Source organism: Polyodon spathula, chromosome 4, assembly GCF_017654505.1.
Source record: "Polyodon spathula isolate WHYD16114869_AA chromosome 4, ASM1765450v1, whole genome shotgun sequence".
Classification (NCBI taxonomy): Eukaryota; Metazoa; Chordata; class Actinopteri; order Acipenseriformes; family Polyodontidae; genus Polyodon; species Polyodon spathula.
The window spans coordinates 66,208,333-66,228,303 of NC_054537.1; the positions used below are offsets into that span (position 1 = coordinate 66,208,333).

The 19,971-nt window shown below is 36.4% G+C and overlaps 1 protein-coding gene across 2 annotated transcripts in view; it reads left to right on the plus strand.

Annotated features, from left to right (window-relative positions):
• The first annotated feature begins 16,708 nt into the window (after nucleotides 1-16,708).
• LOC121314768 (zinc finger protein 385D-like) overlaps nucleotides 16,709-19,971 on the plus strand; it is a 75,034-nt gene continuing 71,771 nt past the window's right edge. The window contains exon 1 of one of the 2 annotated variants that reach the window (XM_041248417.1): nucleotides 16,709-16,935. Coding sequence is in view for 1 of the 2 variants with exons in the window: in XM_041248418.1 (XP_041104352.1) it covers nucleotides 16,914-16,935 (22 nt within the window). In the remaining variant the exon portion in view is untranslated. The remainder of the gene's footprint in view (nucleotides 16,936-19,971) is intronic. The other variant, XM_041248418.1, reaches the window with a different exon arrangement.

The window sequence follows — 19,971 nt, forward strand, 5'->3', positions numbered from 1 at the left end:
TGTCATTAGCAAAGAGGGCCAGTTGTACTAACGAGGTGAAACAATAGGTCATGTTTTACTAAACATTTTAAAACTAATAAACAAACAATTACCATAATGAACACCATCATAGTATGTTGCTTAAAACATAGTAACAAAATATTCATGATAAAGTTGGGTTCTTATTTATAAACAGTAACATGTTTAAAGCTTGGGACTTGCTGTCTGTGACTTGGTGTTGTTTACATTAACATCAGCATATTATAAGTGATTGAAAGCCGAAATTACTTTTTTAAAAACACACTTTTCTTTATACCAATACAGTATTGGTGAGCGATAATCAGTTTGTTTGAAAACCAGCCTTTAATCACTGATAATAGGTGCACAGGCGGTGATTCCATGAGTGCTGCGGGGCTCAAGCACCAAATGGGGGAAAATAAGGTCCTGCACAGTGCGAATAAGTCACCTGTTCTGTCAAATTATAGTGTGGATGATTGGGACACACAGTTATACAGTGTCTCCCAGCTTTCTTGAAAATATCTGCGTTTCCCTTGTTTATCTTTTGTATTTGTTTTGCTCTCATTAGTATCTGTAGTAGATACAGCATTTGTTCACAACTATGATCACTTGGCACCCACTGTATCTCTAACTACTGTCACTTCTTAGGAGAACCCTTCAATAGAGGTGAGCAGCAAGATGTTGCAGAGTTTCTCACCAAATTGTCTGAAATTTGTCCTGAAGTATCTTGCATGGTTTCAGTCACAATAAGTCATGACATTCTATCTGGTAGATGTAACTACTGCCCATCAAACCGACAGGTGTTGCTTGTTTACCCTCTACATGTACCTGCTGGTATAGATTCCATGTGTTTGGAAGAACTCATTTATAGAAATGACAAATGGGGAACGATGTTTGGTAGCAATGTGGGCAATGGAAATCTTCTCCAATCATGAAAGGTGAACTTATTCAGTCAGCAGGAAGAATGATTGCAGTCCAAACCTGACAGGACCATTACAAAACGACACAATGCCAAGTTTCCTGCAGTGCAGAAGAGCAAAATTACTGTGGAGAACAGGAATGAACAATTAGCTTCCATTATCATACACCATGGACAGGTTGTTACTTCAGGACACTATGTGTCTCTTCTTGCTGTGGGTGCTACTGGAAAATGGGTGCATGCAAACAATGCACTCATTGAAGTCAGGTCATGGCCAAGAAATGCAAAGGACATGGATATGACCTTTTATGAAGAGATCAAATGCTTTACAAATGCTTTACATTGGCCTAAGTTCATAACACCTCTATAACAAGGAGAATAGTGTTTTTTTCAGCATTAAAATGTGTCAGTATTCATAACCATTCATAACATTGTAGTTTTGTACCTACGTAAATATCAATATATCAAGATCTACCAAAATAGACATATTGTTTTCACCACTCATGGATGTACATTTGCTTCTAAAAGAATACAATGTTTACACTTCCAATACTGTCCAAAAGCCCCTTCTTATGCTGGGACTTTTGGACAGTATTAAAAGTGAAAACATTATGCTGCAATAAACGTTCAAGATATGTAAATGTTTATCTTGGATTCATAACAGACATAGTGGCAAAATGGCCAAGGGGGATCCACAATGCTTTTATGTGGACAAACTCCTCATTATGCCAAACCAGAAAATGGGAGAGGTACAAACTCATATCAATGAAGTAGAAGTTAAATTGATTGTACCATCGGTGTATGGAAAATGTGGTTTTATTACATACACAAATCTAGTTGAGAACGACACTTTACACAACAAAGTGCTGTGCTGTGCTGTGATTGTTGCAATGGCGATACATCACAATATTGCAATGAATGCCAAAGCAGCTTTGTCTGAACAGGATGTAACAGAGGAGCCTGAAGAACATATAGCAGATTTTGATGTTGATAACAGAAGAGATTTCAGTGTGTGGAGAGCTGTGTTCTAGATTATTCACAATCTGTTTGATAGTTAATGTAATGGTGAACATTGAAGATAACAGTAAAAGCTGGGTAAAGTAAATGAAAAAAAGAAATGTAAAGAGTACATTTAAATGTATAGCATAGTGCTTCATTCATTGTAGGTCAAACTGTGCAATCAACGTGCATTTAAATAGAATAAATGAAAATGTATTGATTCTATTATATATTATTGATTATAACAAAATACAGTAGCCCCCTGCTACACCTCAGAAAGCAAGCAATGTGTTCTTATAGCCAAAGTGTTCTCTAAGACGGAGTTAAGCACCAGACACAATATGAATCAATAAATAAATAAGTAAATGCATACATATACTTGTCATGACGCACATTCATCAACATATGAAATGAACTGAATAAGTATGAGAAAGGCAATAGGCAAGTGTATGTTAAGAAACTATAATAATTACTAATAAGTACTTAAGATTTAGTTAAAGTGATATTATTTTTTTAAACTATAAACTAGCAGTTGCAAGAAACAAAGATCTTACTGTTAAACAAGTCCTGAAGCTACAGAAATGTAAAGTTTGCATTTAAAGTCTTTCACTTAATATAAAACTTTAAATTTGACTGGTCTCCTATTAGGCATGGTTTGCCAAGAAGAAATATACTCCACAAGCGAGTGAGACTAAAACACTACAGTATATGAAGAGTTGTTTTTCCCCTCTAAATTTAGCTTTAGGATGATAAAATCATAATATTTTGCAGTTGTTGAAGGAATCCACTAGTAAAATCATACAAATATTGCTTCAATTATGAACATATGTTTTAAATAATTATCCTATCTGTATCTGTCATACGATGCTACAAACACTGTGCAGCTGGCGTTCTGATTGAAATGAATTGTTTGTGGTAACAGATGTGGAACATTGCTGCAGAAGGGAGACTGATCTGGATACACTATGATGCTCATAAGAGAAATTCCTTCGTCCTGTGAAACACTTCCACTTCAATGTATTTCCTGTTGAAATGTATTTCCTGTTGATTTATAACCCAAGATGTGTTCATAAATATATCAAAAGAATTGGGATTATGTTGAAAAAGATATTGCTGTGGAACAGACAACATGGGATACAGCAATGGTAAAACAACGTGCTTCTTGTAAACACTGCAGTGTTAAATGTTTAGAAAAACACATGCAAAGAATTTCATTCCCACCATGCTGTTTACTTTTTTCTGCGAGGATGTAACTTACTGGGATACTTGACATGAAAGGCGTTGTATACTGTATCATCCTTAAGTATTCAACACTCAATAGTGGTGCATTTTGAAGACATTGAAAAAGGTTTCCAGTCGAAACATTTGTCATTGAATTTACTATAATCTAGATGTTTCCTATATTGTATTGCATGCCCACTTTTAATGATTTAGCAAACCAATCAGAATGAAAGAACCCTTTCTAAAGGCTCATTGTTCGGACTCAACCCTTTTCGGTTTTGGGTGCTTCTAAAATGCAGAGAATAATTCGAGTAATCCTCTCAGCATGATACCTATTCTGTATCAAAAAATTAGGATTTCCACAATGTTTTGAAGTAGCTACTTTATTCTTTAAGTGTTTTTGTACAGCAAGACCTTCGGTAAGTTTTCAGTTTTTTTTAGACTGCTTTTCATCCTTCACTTGTTCTCACCATACATTCTGAATAAATGCACTGTAAATATTGCTTTGTACATTAATCTGGGAAAGAGCTTGAATGCATCACTTTGCTAAAATGGAGCTTTGCTGTGAGTATATTGATTTAGGCTGCTACTCACTAAGCCCTAGGGAAACAGGATCAATGTGGATTTCATGTCAGCAGCACAAAATCAATTGGATCATCATACGTAATTCAAATATTTTTTTGAATGTACAGTAAGAGGACAATGCTGTGTAAGATGGATAAAACTAAAAGAGAAGTCACAGGGCCCAATTTTGAGGAAACATGGTACAACACAAACTTAAGGGCAGAGGGCTTTACATTTGCGTTGGATTGCACTGCCCCCTTCATATGTTGTGAATTTGAAAGGAGTTTGCGCTGGTCGCTGGCGTAATTCTGTTAGCGCTGACCAGTGAAGAAAGTGGGAATCAGAAGCTGCTAGGAAATCAGGAGCAACTGACACCGAATTTTAAGAAAACGATAGCTGTGCGCTTGCCCTTGCTCTTACTGCCATAGCACCATTTGTTAATGCAGTATTTAGAAATATTTACATTCATTGAAAATGTTTGGCATATGTGACTGCAGTGTTTCATTATTTTTGTAAACATAAATAATTGTTAATACTTTCAGCCTATTGCAATATGCTTATTTAAGATGTATATGGAAACTGTGATTTGAATCATGGTTTAATAAACTCCAGTGATGCTGTGAAAAATAAAAATACACATGCTGTGTATGAAACAAAAAAAAAACCCAATAAAAACCATAAAACCTACTCAGTGCTCCAGATAAGCTGCATATTGCGTGTTTTACGCATTGAAAAAAATGTGACTTATGCATGATATTTAAATGTAATACTTAAAGAATACGCATAGCAATATTGCTGCATGGTATCAGGCTGCTTGTACTTCATTGGATCCCGGCATCTGCTTGGTCAACTGTGAATGTACTGCTTGCGGTAGCATGCAACGCGTGTTTGTGACTGTTGAATAAGTGATTGTATTCTTTATTGGCTCTGTCTTAGTCCCCCTCAACCTAACCTACCAATTTACCTGTCTGTCTTTTTTGGAAGGTAAATCTGTAAAATAAATACAATATTCCTGTTTGGAGAGTCAAAGTTCTTTATATTGATATAGCAAGGCAATCAATCAGGAATAAAATATTATATTTTCTTTATTTGCATTCGACTTAGAAAGAAGGAGCATAAGATTTACAGAAAACAATCATACAAACTGTAACAGCCTGGTAGTTAAATGCAAATAATTGTTACGTAAATGCTGTATGTACATTGCAGATAATTTGCCATATTTGTTCTCCAAACTGTATTCACTCATTGCCTCAGTTTTTCAGTTTCCGTTTTTGAAACAATTTTTGTGCAGGAATGTACTGAAAGCGCTTACGTTCCTGACACCAAGCCTGAGCTCGTTTTCGTCAGTTCAGAATGCACATGCGCAGTTAACTGTATATCACCGTGTGACAGGATGGCTGAGTAGTGACATACCCAGACCAGGAAGCTGACAGAGACACAGATAGGCAGGTACTTGTGGTAGAGTCCTACGTGGGTCCTATCTTTACGACCCTCTTCTGACCCGAACCCCCTACTACAGGACCCGACCCGAATCCGCAACCCCCTGCAACACCGCCTTCCTACCCACAACCAGACCCACCTTGCTTTAATAAGATCTGCAACCTGCCCCGAACCTGCAAGTGTTTGTCTTTTACCTACTGCCTATGTAAACTGACTCTCACGCGCTCACATTCACACATAGGTCTCTACCAGTAGTCTGGATATATTTTAACATTATAACTAACTAGCTCTATTTACTTTACCATAAAATACCTATTCCTTTCATGCCACCAGCTGAAAGGGAGTTACACCTGTGCTTTCGCAGAGATGTACCAGTTTTGTGGCTGTCGTTCATAAAAAAACATGACATCGCCTCTTGCTTTAGTGCAGGAAATACCAGTACATTTACCTTCTAATATGTTATAAAAATCAAATAATTAAACAAAAACAATGCTCACTAAGTAAAAATAAAAAGGTTTAGCAAAACAATTACTAACACAAACACCAAACAAATACCGTGCAGGTCTGCAATTGCTTTCTTTCTGTTTTGCTTTTACGTTCTCTCCAACAGCCACTCTCATTCCTCCTTTCATCCTGAACACAGAAAAACACCAGATTAAATACATGTGCACCAAACAATAATTACAACACTCACAATAACTCAATAAAAGGCTCCAGCCACATTATCAAATGCTTTTGGCAGGGATAGGAATTAACTCCATCCCTACCAACTGCCACCAACACTCAAACCAACCAAACAATATGTTTCTTCTTCTTTTTTTAATCATAATAATACATTGTAACAGCACAAAATACATTTAAATCAACAAATCATACTAACCACGCCGCACAATACATTTTTCACAAGCAGGGCTTTCTACCCTGCCACACAGCACTGTGCAGTAAACCGGGAAAATGCACTCCCAATATAACACTTAAATGGGGGAAATTTAATGATGCAGCATTGTTAAAGGTTTTTAATTTTGGAATTAGAACATAAGAACATAAGAACATTAGACAGTTTACAAACGAGAGGAGGCCATTTGGCCCATCTTGCTCGTTTGGCTGTTAGTAGCTTATTGATCCCAGAATCTCATCAAGCAGCTTCTTGAAGGATCCCAGCGTGTCAGCTTCAACAACATTACTGGGGAGTTGATTCCAGACCCTCACAATTCTCTGTGTAAAAAAGTGCCTCCTATTTTCTGTTCTGAATGCCCCTTTGTCTAATCTCCATTTGTGACCCCTGGTCCTTGTTTCTTTTTTCAGGTCAAAAAAGTCCCTTGGGTCGACATTGTCAATACCTTTTAGAATTTTGAATGCTTGAATCATACTGCCGTGTAGTCTTCTTTGTTCAAGACTGAACAGATTCAATTCTTTTGGCCTGTCTGCATATGACATGCCTTTTAAGCCCGGAATAATCCTGGTCGCTCTTCTTTGCACTCTTTCTAGAGCAGCAATATCTTTTTTATAGCGAGGTGACCAGAACTGCACACAATATTCAAGATGAGGTCTTACTAGTGCATTGTACAGTTTTAACATTACTTCCCTTGATTTAAATTCAACACTTTTTACAATGTATCCGAGCATCTTGTTAGCCTTTTTTATAGCTTCCCCACATTGTCTAGATGAAGACATTTCTGAGTCAACAAAAACTCCTAGGTATTTTTCATAGATTCCTTCTCCAATTTCAGTATCTCCCATATGATATTTATAATGTACATTTTTATTTCCTGCATGCAGTACCTTACACTTTTCTCTATTAAATGTCATTTGCTATGTGTCTGCCCAGTTCTGAATCTTGTCTAGATCATTTTGAATGACCTTTGCTGCTGCAACAGTGTTTGCCACTCCTCCTACTTTTGTGTCGTCTGCAAATTTAACAAGTTTGCTTACTATACCAGAATCTAAATCATTAATGTAGATTAGGAATAGCAGAGGATCTAATACTGATCCCTGTGGTACACCAATGGTTACCACACTCCATTCTGAGGTTTTTCCTCTAATCAGTACTTTCTGTTTTCTACATGTTAACCACTCCCTAATCCATGTACATGTGTTTCCTTTAATCCCAACTGTGTTCAGTTTGAGAATTAATCTCTTGTGCGGGACTTTGTCAAAAGCTTTCTGGAAATCTAAATAAACCATGTCATATGCTTTGCAATTATCCATTATCGATGTTGCATCCTCAAAAAAATCAAGCAAGTTAGTTAGACACGATCTCCCTTTCCTAAAATCATGTTAACCCTGTTACCATATAGGTAATTTTCCATGTTGGATCTTATTATAGTTTCCATAAATTTGCATATAATAGAAGTCAGGCTTACTGGTCTGTAGTTACCTGGTTCAGTTTTGTTTCCCTTTTTGTGGATCGGTATTACGTTTGCAATTTTCCAGTCTGTCGGTACCACCCCTGTGTCAAGAGACTGCTGCATGATCTTGGTTAGCATTTTGTAAATTACTTCTTTCATTTCTTTGAGTACTACTGGGAGGATCTCATCCGGCCGAGGGGGTTTGTTTATTTTAAGATCTCCTAGTCCCTTTAACACTTCTGCCTCAGTTATGCTAAAGTTGAATATTGAATACACTTAAGCGGGATATACACTTAAACGATACAGACTTAAGTGGGGTAGACTGTAGTAGTATATTACCATGATGACTATGAAAAGTAATGGTTCATTACTTAGTAATGTGTTCTACTCTTTATAGTATTAATAAGAATTTCTTGCATATATACATTTTTTTGGGTAAATGTATCTTTATATCTAGAAAGTAATGTCACAATATCTCAAGTTGTATCATTAGTCAAATTACTGATGTAACAGTCAACATTTTTATAGTTGGGCAATAAAACAGCATAAGAGGCACAAGGTTAGGGTTACGTTTAGGGTTAGGGTTAAGTATGGACTGGTTTGACAGTAAAGAATAATGTGTGAGAGAGAGAGAGAGAGAAAGAGAGAGAGAGAGAGAATCCACTGAATAGCTTTAGTTTGGGTGTTGTTTTGTAGTGTTTGAAGTGTTTTGTTTAAAATCTTTTGTTTATTCCTCTTTGTTTTGGAAAACTACAAGTGCGCAAGAAGCGCTTAAACAGCGGTTCTGAGTCTGGGTACTAATTCATGGGCATACGCAGACCAACCTTGACCTGTGGGACGCTACACCACAAGTAATTGCAACACAAGAAACCTTGAAATAACAATAATGAATGAAGTCCAAGTTTCTTTATTTGCTACATTTGTATAAACAATTTTAGATGCAGACATTATGTTTTTAGTGTTTTTCTTTGTCAATTTCTTGGGGAAAATCTAATGATGCCATTCACTTTGATTTGTGACCTGACTACCATATTAGAGTTAATGCATTTTTGGTAATTTACAAGTTGGTTTTATATGCGATACACAACTGTATTTGGTGATAGTTTTGAAATTTAAATTTGATGGTGGGTCAAATCCCAAATCACCTCTGCTGTGACACTAATATTCCGAACATAGTTGTTTATAAAAGGCCCTCCTAGATTCTGGCGTAACAAACCCAGGGCTTTAACACTAGACTGGACACATTTATAGGCATACCTAGAACAACCATGACTGGTTAATTTCACCGGTGTATTAAAAACAACATATATATTATAATGAAAGGACCAACAATTTAATATAAGTCATAGTTTTATTCAGGATCGTCATATAAAGCATTTACACAACCAAAACATTGTAAATAAACAGACATTGTAACAGAAATATGTTTATACAGACATATTACATAACGCGCATCCTCAAAAAAAATGTAAAAAATTAAATAAACACATATTTGAAAATGCATTTGTTGTACTGTACATACTGGGTTTATGTTGCCTACATAACAAAGTGCATATACGCAACCAAAGCTATGCATTTATATATCGAATTTAGATGAATAAATAAACATTTGAACAATCGTTTACAAAGTCTAAGTGCTGGCACAAGTCACACAGCTATCAACAGTAACCCAGGCTTCTGGCACCAAATACTCCAGGGGAATATACAAGTACAATGACAGCTTCTAATTCCTCCAAAAGCATTGACCAAGGATCATCTTGGTGATACTTCTGCAAACCCAGTCTGCTTCAGAGCAGATTAGTCATTGTCTGTCTCTGTTGCATCACAGTTCTGGTTTGGTTATATTTGCAGTAATTCCAAACACTGCTTTGCTGTCCAGCTGGAGCAGCACAATAGATCACAGCTTATAGTGTACTGAATGGGTCATTTCAGTTGCCGGAGAGGAACCTTTTTAACCAATTTATCTGTTGTGGAACCCTTGTAGTAGCGCCTAATGGAAAAAATATCACATTTACACAGGGAGAATAAATTACTTTAATTTGTTTGTGTTTTCTCCGAATGCAAAAGATTGAGTTGTTGAGAGAAAAAAAATGCACTTAAATATTTCACTTGAAATTGTATGTATGTAAATTGTAGAAAGTCACTCATAAATGATAAGATGTTGAGTTCTTAATTAGATTTTAGGGAGCAAAAAAACAAAAATTGAATGTAAAAAAATATATATTGAAATAGCTTGTGGATGGTTTAAATTGTATTGGAAGAACATCTTAAAGATTAACCAATGTTTTGCTTACAGCTCCACATTGTAAGAGTAAATTGTTTTCCACTGTAAATGCTAGGCATAGGAACATTAGTTCTCCCACATGTCCCTGTTCTATAACTCCGAAATGTCATAGTGATGCAGTAGCTTCACCACAAGTGGTGTTAAATCTGTTTTTTCTTGTTTGCCCGTTGAAGCGTGTTGTGTTCAGCAGTCCCTGACAAGCTGGCTTGTTTTAAGAGCTTAATTCACTTTTTGTCAGATTAACAACCTTTCTTTCTTCCACTTCCATTATTTCTTAGAGTTTCACAGATTGCAGTATATGTGGTCTGTCTTGTGAATACAGTATGTCTTATTTCAACTCTGTAATTATTTTACAGTAGTAACCAGGCAAATTGCCAATAGGATACATTTCATGTTAATATGGTGAATATTGTGTGGTTCTATTATTCATCCACTATTTACATTGGTATGTTTAGTAGTAGCACATATATTGCAGTAATGCAGGACTTTTTAGTTTTTTCGCAGCATCTTACATATAAAGAAGATGCAATACTGAAAACAGTGAATTAGTGAAGGACTGATACAGTATAGCACATGTACAATCTACTGTCAAAATGGCCTTACCATGTTTATATTGTATGTATGTGACAGAGACATGATTCTTGGTGATACATCTCCCTCCTGACCTGTGAGGGTGTATATAAATGGAACAATACCCTGGATTGGATGTCCAGACAATTAATTTCCAGGGTTAGGTGGAAGTCGGCCATCTAGAAAGGGAGCTATGGTACAACAAGTCATCGACCCGGAAGGGAAGTGCTGTGGCAGCCACGGATTGGAGGAGCGGTTGCAATCGTAGTGAGGTGATCTGTTCCTTTGTATGGTTAACACTGAACCAGAAGGAGAATGTAACTGTTATCGTGAGAGTAGAGATGGAGAGAGGAAAGGTACACCCTGCTGATCGAGAGAGTCAGTCTTACATTACCATCCAGTGTACCAGCAGGATCCGTGGTGATGGCCCCAAAGGCAAGGGCACAAAAGATGATGGCGGATGATGACCGGGAAGCTTACCTGGTCGCCTTTGAGCAACTGGCTAACACCGCATTATGGCCAAAGGAGTTCTGGGCGAGACAGCTGGGACTCTGACTGATCAGGGAGGCTCAGGCAGCCTACCAGGCAGTGATGGATGTCGAAGCCGCCCAGTACGACCTGGTAAACAAGACATTCTGCGCTTTCTCAACATCATCAGGAAACACACCAGGTATGGTTTAAGAAGTACCAGAGTTCCCCGGATACACATCCCAGGGTTGTCGCACAGAAATTGTGTGACCACATTGTACACTGGCTAGACCCCATCCAGAAGACAAGCTTACAGATGGATGAGGCTATAGTAGTGGAGCAGTTTTGCTATGTGGGAGAGAAGGGGAGGGAAGAATAATAAACACAAATTAATACAGGGGACAAAATAATGAAATCCTTGTATTTATTTTTTAGTTTAGCTCTCATTTTTGATTTTGTTTATTATTCTTCAGTTCATTTGAGCCTCAAAGAATGCATCATCCAGCTTTTCACTGGAAGCCTCACTTGAACTGGCTGTGAGCCGCAAGTGGCTCGGCCACCTCTGTATAGTAGATACACAATTGTATTCTATGATTCTCTCGATAAAGTTCCAGTGTGTTATATCCGAACTGCATATATTCAATAACAAAATAATATATACTCACAAATGTAGTTGGTTCATTTTGCAGTACTGTATTCTTCCTTTTCAGTCCTGAAGAGGTGATCTATCAGGAGCAGTCTCCATCTGTCTGCTGTATCCTGATCCTGAGGTCGGGAGTCATGTTCGGTGGTCAGGTGTTTCACTGCAGTCTGGTCTTTTAGAAGAAAAAGTCAACAAACGATCTCCTGACTGGCTCGCCAATGATGTATTTTTTTTAAAAGTAGTGAATCGTTGTTTCTTGATGAAATAAATGCACAGTCCTTTTCTTCAGATATGTTACTTTAAGCAAAATGGTACAGATAACACTTTCATTTGCAAACTGCACAGTGCAAATCTTAAGTTCAAAACATAACATAACAAAATAATATAATGCAGTACTGTAGGTTTGATCCTCTAGGACTTTCTCGATCAACATGTCTCCAATACTAGTCTTAATGAATGAGAGAAGTGAGCTGAGCTGAGTGCACCTTGATTAAGTAGTCACTGACCTCAGCCCCCCTCCTTTCTTCTCTTTGTGGGTTCAATCATCCCAGGCAACCCCCTGTGGAGAGTCTTATGCACGCGTTGTAAAGAAATACTGGTTCTGGCTCACACTGCCTAAGGTGGTGTTATCTTTGTGGGCCTTTGTTCCCTTATTCTGTCTAGGATGGTGTTATCTTGGTGTGGCCCTTTGTTCCTTTATCCTTAACCTATGTTATCTCTTGAGCACATGGGTTCCTCCAACAATTGTGATGGTGTTTATTCCAACAATCAGATGGTCATCATCAGTACAATGAAATGCAATCTTGCAATCTTGCATTTACCAGTTACTGTACCTCCTCTGATAATCTCCTTTTAAAAGTAACAGTGTACAAACCTGCAAACACGTGTATCTTATATTGCATTTAAACTTCTTTCCATGTTATCGAACACAGCGATACAATCTTTTTTGGCATTTACATTTCACAGTACTTCATGTTTACAAATCTCATATGACATAGCCCTTGATTATGCTGCCCAAGAAGGATGCTCAAATTTCTAGTTGTTGTTGTTGTTGAATATGGTGAAATACAGGTTTAAGCTGCAGCAGGAGTTTCATACTTTTGATTGTCACGTTCCCCCTTCCAGACCTATTGACTGACTGTGTACACCTAGCATATGGGTTTATATTTTAATGTTATTTTAATAAATGCTGTCATACTACACATACACAATAATACATACACTATAAATGTCTGTAATAATTTAATTAGCATTTCTGATTTTCAGTTTTAACCAGTAAAATTCAATAAAACACCACTGATACAAAAATAAATAAATAGGTGTATAATGAACACGGGAAAAACAACGGAAATGGTTACTCAATTCATGTTGACTTCATCATCACTTTCCCACTTAAAAAACAAAAACAAACTACCTTTCCCGGTGCAGCTGTGCAATATCCCTCGATCCTTCCTGACTTGTATATCTGTCATTGTTTTGTTCTGAATACCTTAAACCCAATTAGAGGCTTGTTCACTGAATTTTTTGTATTACAGTAAAGATACGGAGAATTTCAAACAGAATTGCAAATTGTGGTGAAACGTAAAAATGCCTACACACAAAAACCACAGGAGAATGTGCCCGTGACTTTGGATTTTGTTGTGGAAGACAGCAAAGGAAAGAAGGTACAACTTAAGTGTACTGTCGAGTTACTACTATTGTGACAGAAAAACAAAATGGCCAAGCATTTTGGAAAGTAACCGAAAACAATAAATTCATACAGTATATAAAAAAAGAAAGCCCAGAAAAAAAAAAAGATTTATATAAAACTTGAAAATAGCTAAAAATAAGCACCAAAATATGTAACTAATTCTGGCAATTTGGCCGGTGATTGTGAACAGGTGTAGAGGTGAAGCAGTGCAGAAGAAATCACAAACAGCTGTAGTCCAGTAGGAAACGTGGGTTTTAATTATAATCCGGGTCTGGTGACCAACAAAAGAAAAACGCTCCGGCAATACACAACAATGTGTAATGCGCGGAGCCAAACAAATGGGTTTACAGTCCCAAACAATAAACGTTATCTGCCCTACAATATTAAAACACGGTTACCAGTCCCGGGTGTGTGTAGTAGTGCTCGTGGTGGGTGATAACAGGGTATTTGGTGACAGTTCGTGCAGTGCAGTTCTGGCTTGTGCTGGCCCAAAGAGTGACTTAGCTCTGGAATGTGTTTAGCCGTCTAGTGATACAATAACCAAGACAATTATTAACACTCAAAACAAATAAACACTCACGAATATCGACAGTTTCTACTGCAGCTCTCAGTCCTTCCAGGTTTACATATACCCAAGCAAAGGAAAAGATTAGCGTTTCTCTGGCCCCTTTAATGTTACCCTACGTGATCCCTTGGTAAATGATTCCAGCTGTGTCTATAGCTTGCAGCTGCTACCTCGTTTACCTTCCGGGTCAATACGTTTCTGCAACAGGGTCTCGCTTCCATCCAGGCTGACCGACTTCCCGACCTTGGAAACTAACTGTCAGGACAGCCCGTCCAGATCAAGAGGGAGATTTACAACCAGAACTCATTGTATTTCTGTCATACTAATAAAAAACAAAAAATGGAAGTCCTAAATATAATATATAATTCACATTGTACGGTGATTGGTGATAAGGGCTCTGTACGTCATTGCCTCTGTTTATCTTTGTTCTCATTGGTACCTCTCACAGTTTTGCTTTAAACTTGTGTGCAGTGAAACCAAGTGTCCAGTAGCTGCCTAATTGTCTTCCATGGCAAAGCCTCTCTTTTTTTTCTGAAACTAAATAGCGTCACACGCCATTTCATGCCAGAAATTAAAATTAATTCTCAATGAAGTTTAAAGCTTTGAGTCGACAAGTCTTATGAGAATGCAACCCCCCCCCCCCCCCCCCCAAAAAAAAAAAACCCAAAACCTCTGTGCTAAACCAGATCCTAAATAATGTGACCTTGCTATTTTTGTCTGACCTGGCTATAAATCATGACTTACAATGTGACTCTCAAACAAGTCAATCCACATCATTGTACCTTTACTGCTTTCGATGGTAAATCTGTCTGCAGTCCCCACGGTAAATAGATTGCAGCATCTCATTGTGCTAATCAAGCATGTAAAATATAGCAAAAGTATCTCTGGATGTCGCAAAGCATATCACTGTGAAATAATAATTTCATATCTCTGTAGACATGTTTCTTTTTTTTTAATCAAATGTCAGGGTGTGTGTCAAGGGTGTAAATGGAAATTTATTTTCAGGGCATTGTAATGCAGTTAAGAGTGAAATGCAGTGATGACAAACCATATAGATATGTCCAGGAACTCTTTAAAAGTGCTGAGTTAATGTTCTATTGAGCAATATGATTTAAAAAGGGATATAACTAAAATAACTATTGGTACAGTGTATCAGTAGTATGTGATATTACCAATACACTGCATCAATGAACACACACTATAGGCATAGTTCCCAATGCCAATCAAATGCTTTGGGTAGTAACCCTCAAGTGATCTGTCCAGAGTCCTGAAAAGGATGACATGCTCAAAACTGCTGAATTCAATTATAGTTATAACAAGTTAATGAGAAAACTAGATATGTTAAAATTGTTAATTTAGCAAAAAGCTAAATAAATAAACTATGTATGCATAAATAAATGCGTGTGTATTTAAACAAGTAAAAAGTGTCAATTGTAAAGTGGGCACCTCTCAAATGTTAAATCTATCAAATCTATTGGCGTGCTGAAAAGAGGCTCGAGGAGCATAATAATTAGGTAACATGTGAATAGCAGAATTAATTTATATTGATAATATTGTATTTATTTTTTTGTGATGATTATGTATTACTATGTTTGAAAAAGCACAATCTCACTGTTTTCTAATCACAGACTGGCATCAACACCAACTCAAAGCGTGTGCAGTCACACCTCTCTTAATTAAAATTGATTTTAAATGCTGTTGAAACCGATCTGAATCTTGCTCTTAGGATACAGTAGTCTACGATAAGATAAAGTCGAGACATTTATATTCCATGTAGGACCATAATTGAAATGCAGCTTAATGTGATAAAAACACAACAGCTGTATTATTCAGATATGAAGAGTGGGAGAATGGACTTGACATGGTCATTTTTATGCGTAGTACGTGACCTTGCGAGGACTTGCTAGTGAATAATGGAAAACCTTGCTACCTGTTTCGCAGTTTTATATTTTGATGATCTCTGCAGAGGTATTATTTCTGAGTTATCACATCTTTATACAACATAAATGAAAATCTATTGAGAGTTTATTTTTGGTTTTTAACATCTAAGGTGAAAAATGTTTTTCTCTCTCCAGATCACATGTAAGACTTTCCACAGAGCAGTTAAAAGGTTTTCCAGATACGGATAAAGCCAGTTGATCAGATAGTACAATAACACTGTGTGGCACTGCAGAGTTCCTCTGGGTACCTATGCAATTAAATGGTATTCATGGTGACAAATAATGCACTTTTCCAGAACAGACACTTCTGAGTTAAGGTTAAAAAACACATATAGTGACTTTTGTCAGTGGAACAGGGCCAGGGGAAATTGAAGATTGGCTGGTTTTAGATATGGGATAAATGTATGTACTTATGTAGGCTCAGAAGATAGAAGGAATGTAAGAATTCAAAATTAATTAAAAACAGCTGCTGAAGGGAAATCATCAACCATAGCAGCTTTGCAGCTAGATGGAAAGGATGCTTATCTAAGGTTAAGGATCTTTTTGAAAGAGAATTTGTATCTGGATGGAAGGTGTAACAGTGACAGAAATGAATTACATGAGATTAAGGCAAATACAGATCAATGTGCCTTATGAGCCTTAAAAACATAAAAGAGAGATTCATAATCAATAAAGACATCATTGCATAGTTCTAGTTGCTAATATTTGGCCTTCCAGAGAGTTGCTGCATGCATATATACTTACTTTAGCATAACAGTAGACATAGTCCAGTCAATAGATAAATGAATGGAAACTGAAAGAGACAAGGGATTCCTTTTTTATAATATTATAGATAAGCTGTGAGTTCAGTAAGAAAAAGATGCAAACCACAATGAGTTTTTAAAGAGCTCGGGTGTCATTTAAATACAGCTGAAGTCACCTATATATTGAAAGCACAGGCAGAATGCTTCAGAAGCACACTGCTGTAATAAATCGTGTTCTTACAGCACTGATGTCACAAGCACAAAAAGAACATCACAAGGAGGAGTCAGATTTCAGTAAGAGCAACAGCACAGTATGCTGCCAGGGTACATGATAATCAGGCAAGGATTGTGTTGAGGATAAGACAGTGTATAATCAACCTGGCTGCAGAGCTGTAATGATCACACTGAATGCTGGATGGATTGGGAAAGAGAATGTAGAATGAAAGTTTCCAATTCTGCATGTCAGCACATGTTGGAGCTAAAGTGGAAACTCAAAACAGTGGAATTGTGTCTGTTTGATTAATGGGGAACAGTATGTATTTCGGTAAGTATTACTCACACTGAATTAACTGTGCCTGAAAGACTGAGCTGAAGTGTTGTTAAGGACATTTTCAGTTTTCATCTAAAAGAAAATCTGATTTGGGTAAATGCAGTTTCATCCGTTGACAGTGTGGTGTTCCAGGTCCTAGTGAACAACCATTTAATCCTTGCAGTGCAATTTGAAAAAAAAAAGGCTTTTAATTTAGGTAAGGAACATCATCTTTTAATAGGTTGTTTGTTTTAAAAGCTTGGCTTCAGGTTTAGAAATGTGCTTGCCTCTGTTACTATTTTCTGTTTTAAGCTGTATTAAAAATGATCTGAAACCGGGTTGTAACTGACAGTGTAACATAATGTAATAATTAACTCTGTTTATCGTTTAAATCAGATTAAGATTTTTAAAATTATTTTTCTAAAGACTAAAATAACAGCTTCATACAATTACTTAATATTGCCATAAAGATGTTTTTACAGAGAGTGCTCACTGAATTCCAATATAGAGGGTTTGCATAGATTGCAGAAAGTTTTACTGGTTTTGTTTATAATGTTTACAGTACTTACATAGATTTTTGAAATACCTTTAAAAATTAAGTCAACACCAATACATAACATACTGTAATACAACTAAATAAGTATTTACCCTTTTTCATTGAACATTGATTTTGGTCTGCAGTCAGTAGTGTTTTACTGCCCTTGTATTAAGAATAAAATGAATCCCCATGATATACATGTATGTGTGTGTAACAAATTAATGCACTTACCCATCACACGAGATTTCTGACTCTGTCACTAGTTTTCAATGTGCTTGTTTATCTGCCACAGCGTTTTTTTCCCCTCACATGCTAAATCAGTCTGTCTTTTATTGTGCAGTTACAAAGCACTTCCTCCAATTTTACATGACGAAAATGAAGCAAAAACAAAATTAACGAGATAAGCTACAGTAATGTAAAAGTTTTTTTAACATTAAACAGTTTTAGATACAGTGTAAATCTGTGATCTTTAGTTGCTTTTGTGGATTTTCATTTGCAAGTGAACTGAGACATTAGGGCCTTATTGAGCACTATATTCTGCAATTTTGAATACTGACTGGATAATGTTTTAATTCTGGAAACTGTTTTATTTTTTTTTTTTTTTATCTTTTGCTAAATTGCATTGCTTTTTACATTTTACGCAGTTTTGCACATGGGTAACATTTTGATTTCATTTTGCTGTTGGATTATTAATGGGGAATTTTTCATACTGCTACAATGTGTACCGGATTTAAAAGTATGTACTGTATTGCAGTCCACGTGTCCACAGTCACCCCTTTTGGAAAGAGATATTCTCATATCATTCTGAATTAAAATACTTCTTTTGAAAGTGTAGTACTGTACCAACAAAACCAACTACAGTACATTTACATGGAAGCCTACTTATTTTAAAGCACCGTCCTTTCAGCTATGTATTTTTGACATTGTGTCTTTTTTGTGTTTCCTAAAAAATGGACAAGGGTTGGAACGAGCCAAAATGAAATAATCAGATATGTGTCACACTCGTTTAACCATCACTGAAGTCAACATTTTATAGGGTCAGATATGTGAATATAATTATGGCTAACTGTAGTCAACTTTAAAGCAAACTGCATTTTTTAAATTTTAAATTTTATTTTATACATAAACTTTTATTGTTCTGTTTTGATAGCTGGAAATAGTCTGTATACAACGAGTGACAAATTATTATAGAAATATACAGCTATCTTACTCCAAGAGAAAATTATTTGTTGTAGATATCCATAATTTTTGCCACATCTTGATGAATTTAACACAACTACTGTTACATTTTAAATGAGCTCCTTCCTAGACCAAAGCAGTTGGTGGAAACATGTGCTCTAGTAAATAGCTTGGCAGGTTCCTGAGTACAGAGACTAAATAGTATAGCTAATCAAGCTTTTAGAAAACTTTACTTACTGATATTTTATTAAAAGGGGCTGATTAGTTTACAGTAATCCTTTTTTAGAGCAAAAACGACATATTTCAATAGGCTTTTTGTAGATTAAAATGCACTTAATGTGCTGTCAATCAAAATCAGTGAAGGCAGTGCTGATATCAGCATAGGAAGAACCCAGAATCATTTTGTTCATGCTGTTTTAAATTGTGCCGCCAATGTGGAACAGCTATACATAGTCAAAATAGACACTGAATGTTGTATTAATTGTACATCTTTACCCTTTATTCTCATGTAAATTAAAAAGGACAAAGATAAACTGACTTTCATAGCGTCCTTATTTTTTTCTGTGTTTATTGTTGCACAGAAATATATATTTTGTGTTTACCACAAAATACATGGTTGCAGTGAATTGGTGTAACTGTGTTACCTTTTTGAGTGTATTTTTATTCAAAAATATTGATTTATAGTTACAGCAAATGTATAGTCATCTGTAAAATTATACATTTTAACAACAAAGGCAATTCTGTGTGTGTTGAAATGCTTCAGGTAATGTTGTCAGTAATCCGTACAGTCACCATAGGGTACTTCATCCTGCATGCTGTAGTAATAATGATTGGATGTGCTGTAATGTGCTACATGAATTCCCAAAGACATTACTGGTTTCTTTCATTGCGTTTTGAAATCTATTAATCAAGGTGTGACAGTACGGCTGAATGGTGATGACGTCCCCAGATCAGGAAGCTGACACAAAGTCAGGTACTTGCAGTATTGAAAGCACTGGTGTGCATGTATTTAATGCAACCAAAAATAAATAAAACATTTTTACAAAAACACGCAACTCACCAAGCAAAATAAAAGGCTTAAACAAAACAAAGTCTCAAACACATAAAACAGAACAATACTTAGGTCAGGCTGGGCAGTCGCCTTCACTGATCCTATATCACTATCGTGCCGGTCCTTCCAGCACACGTAGCACTTGTTTGTTTTCCTCTCTTTTTACTTTTGTTTTGTTCTCTTTCACTTCTCACTCGCTCACATTCCTCCTCCTTAAACACCTACCCAGATCAGAAAGTACTCCAGGTTTTTATACATGTGACTATCTCCAGATTAGTAATAA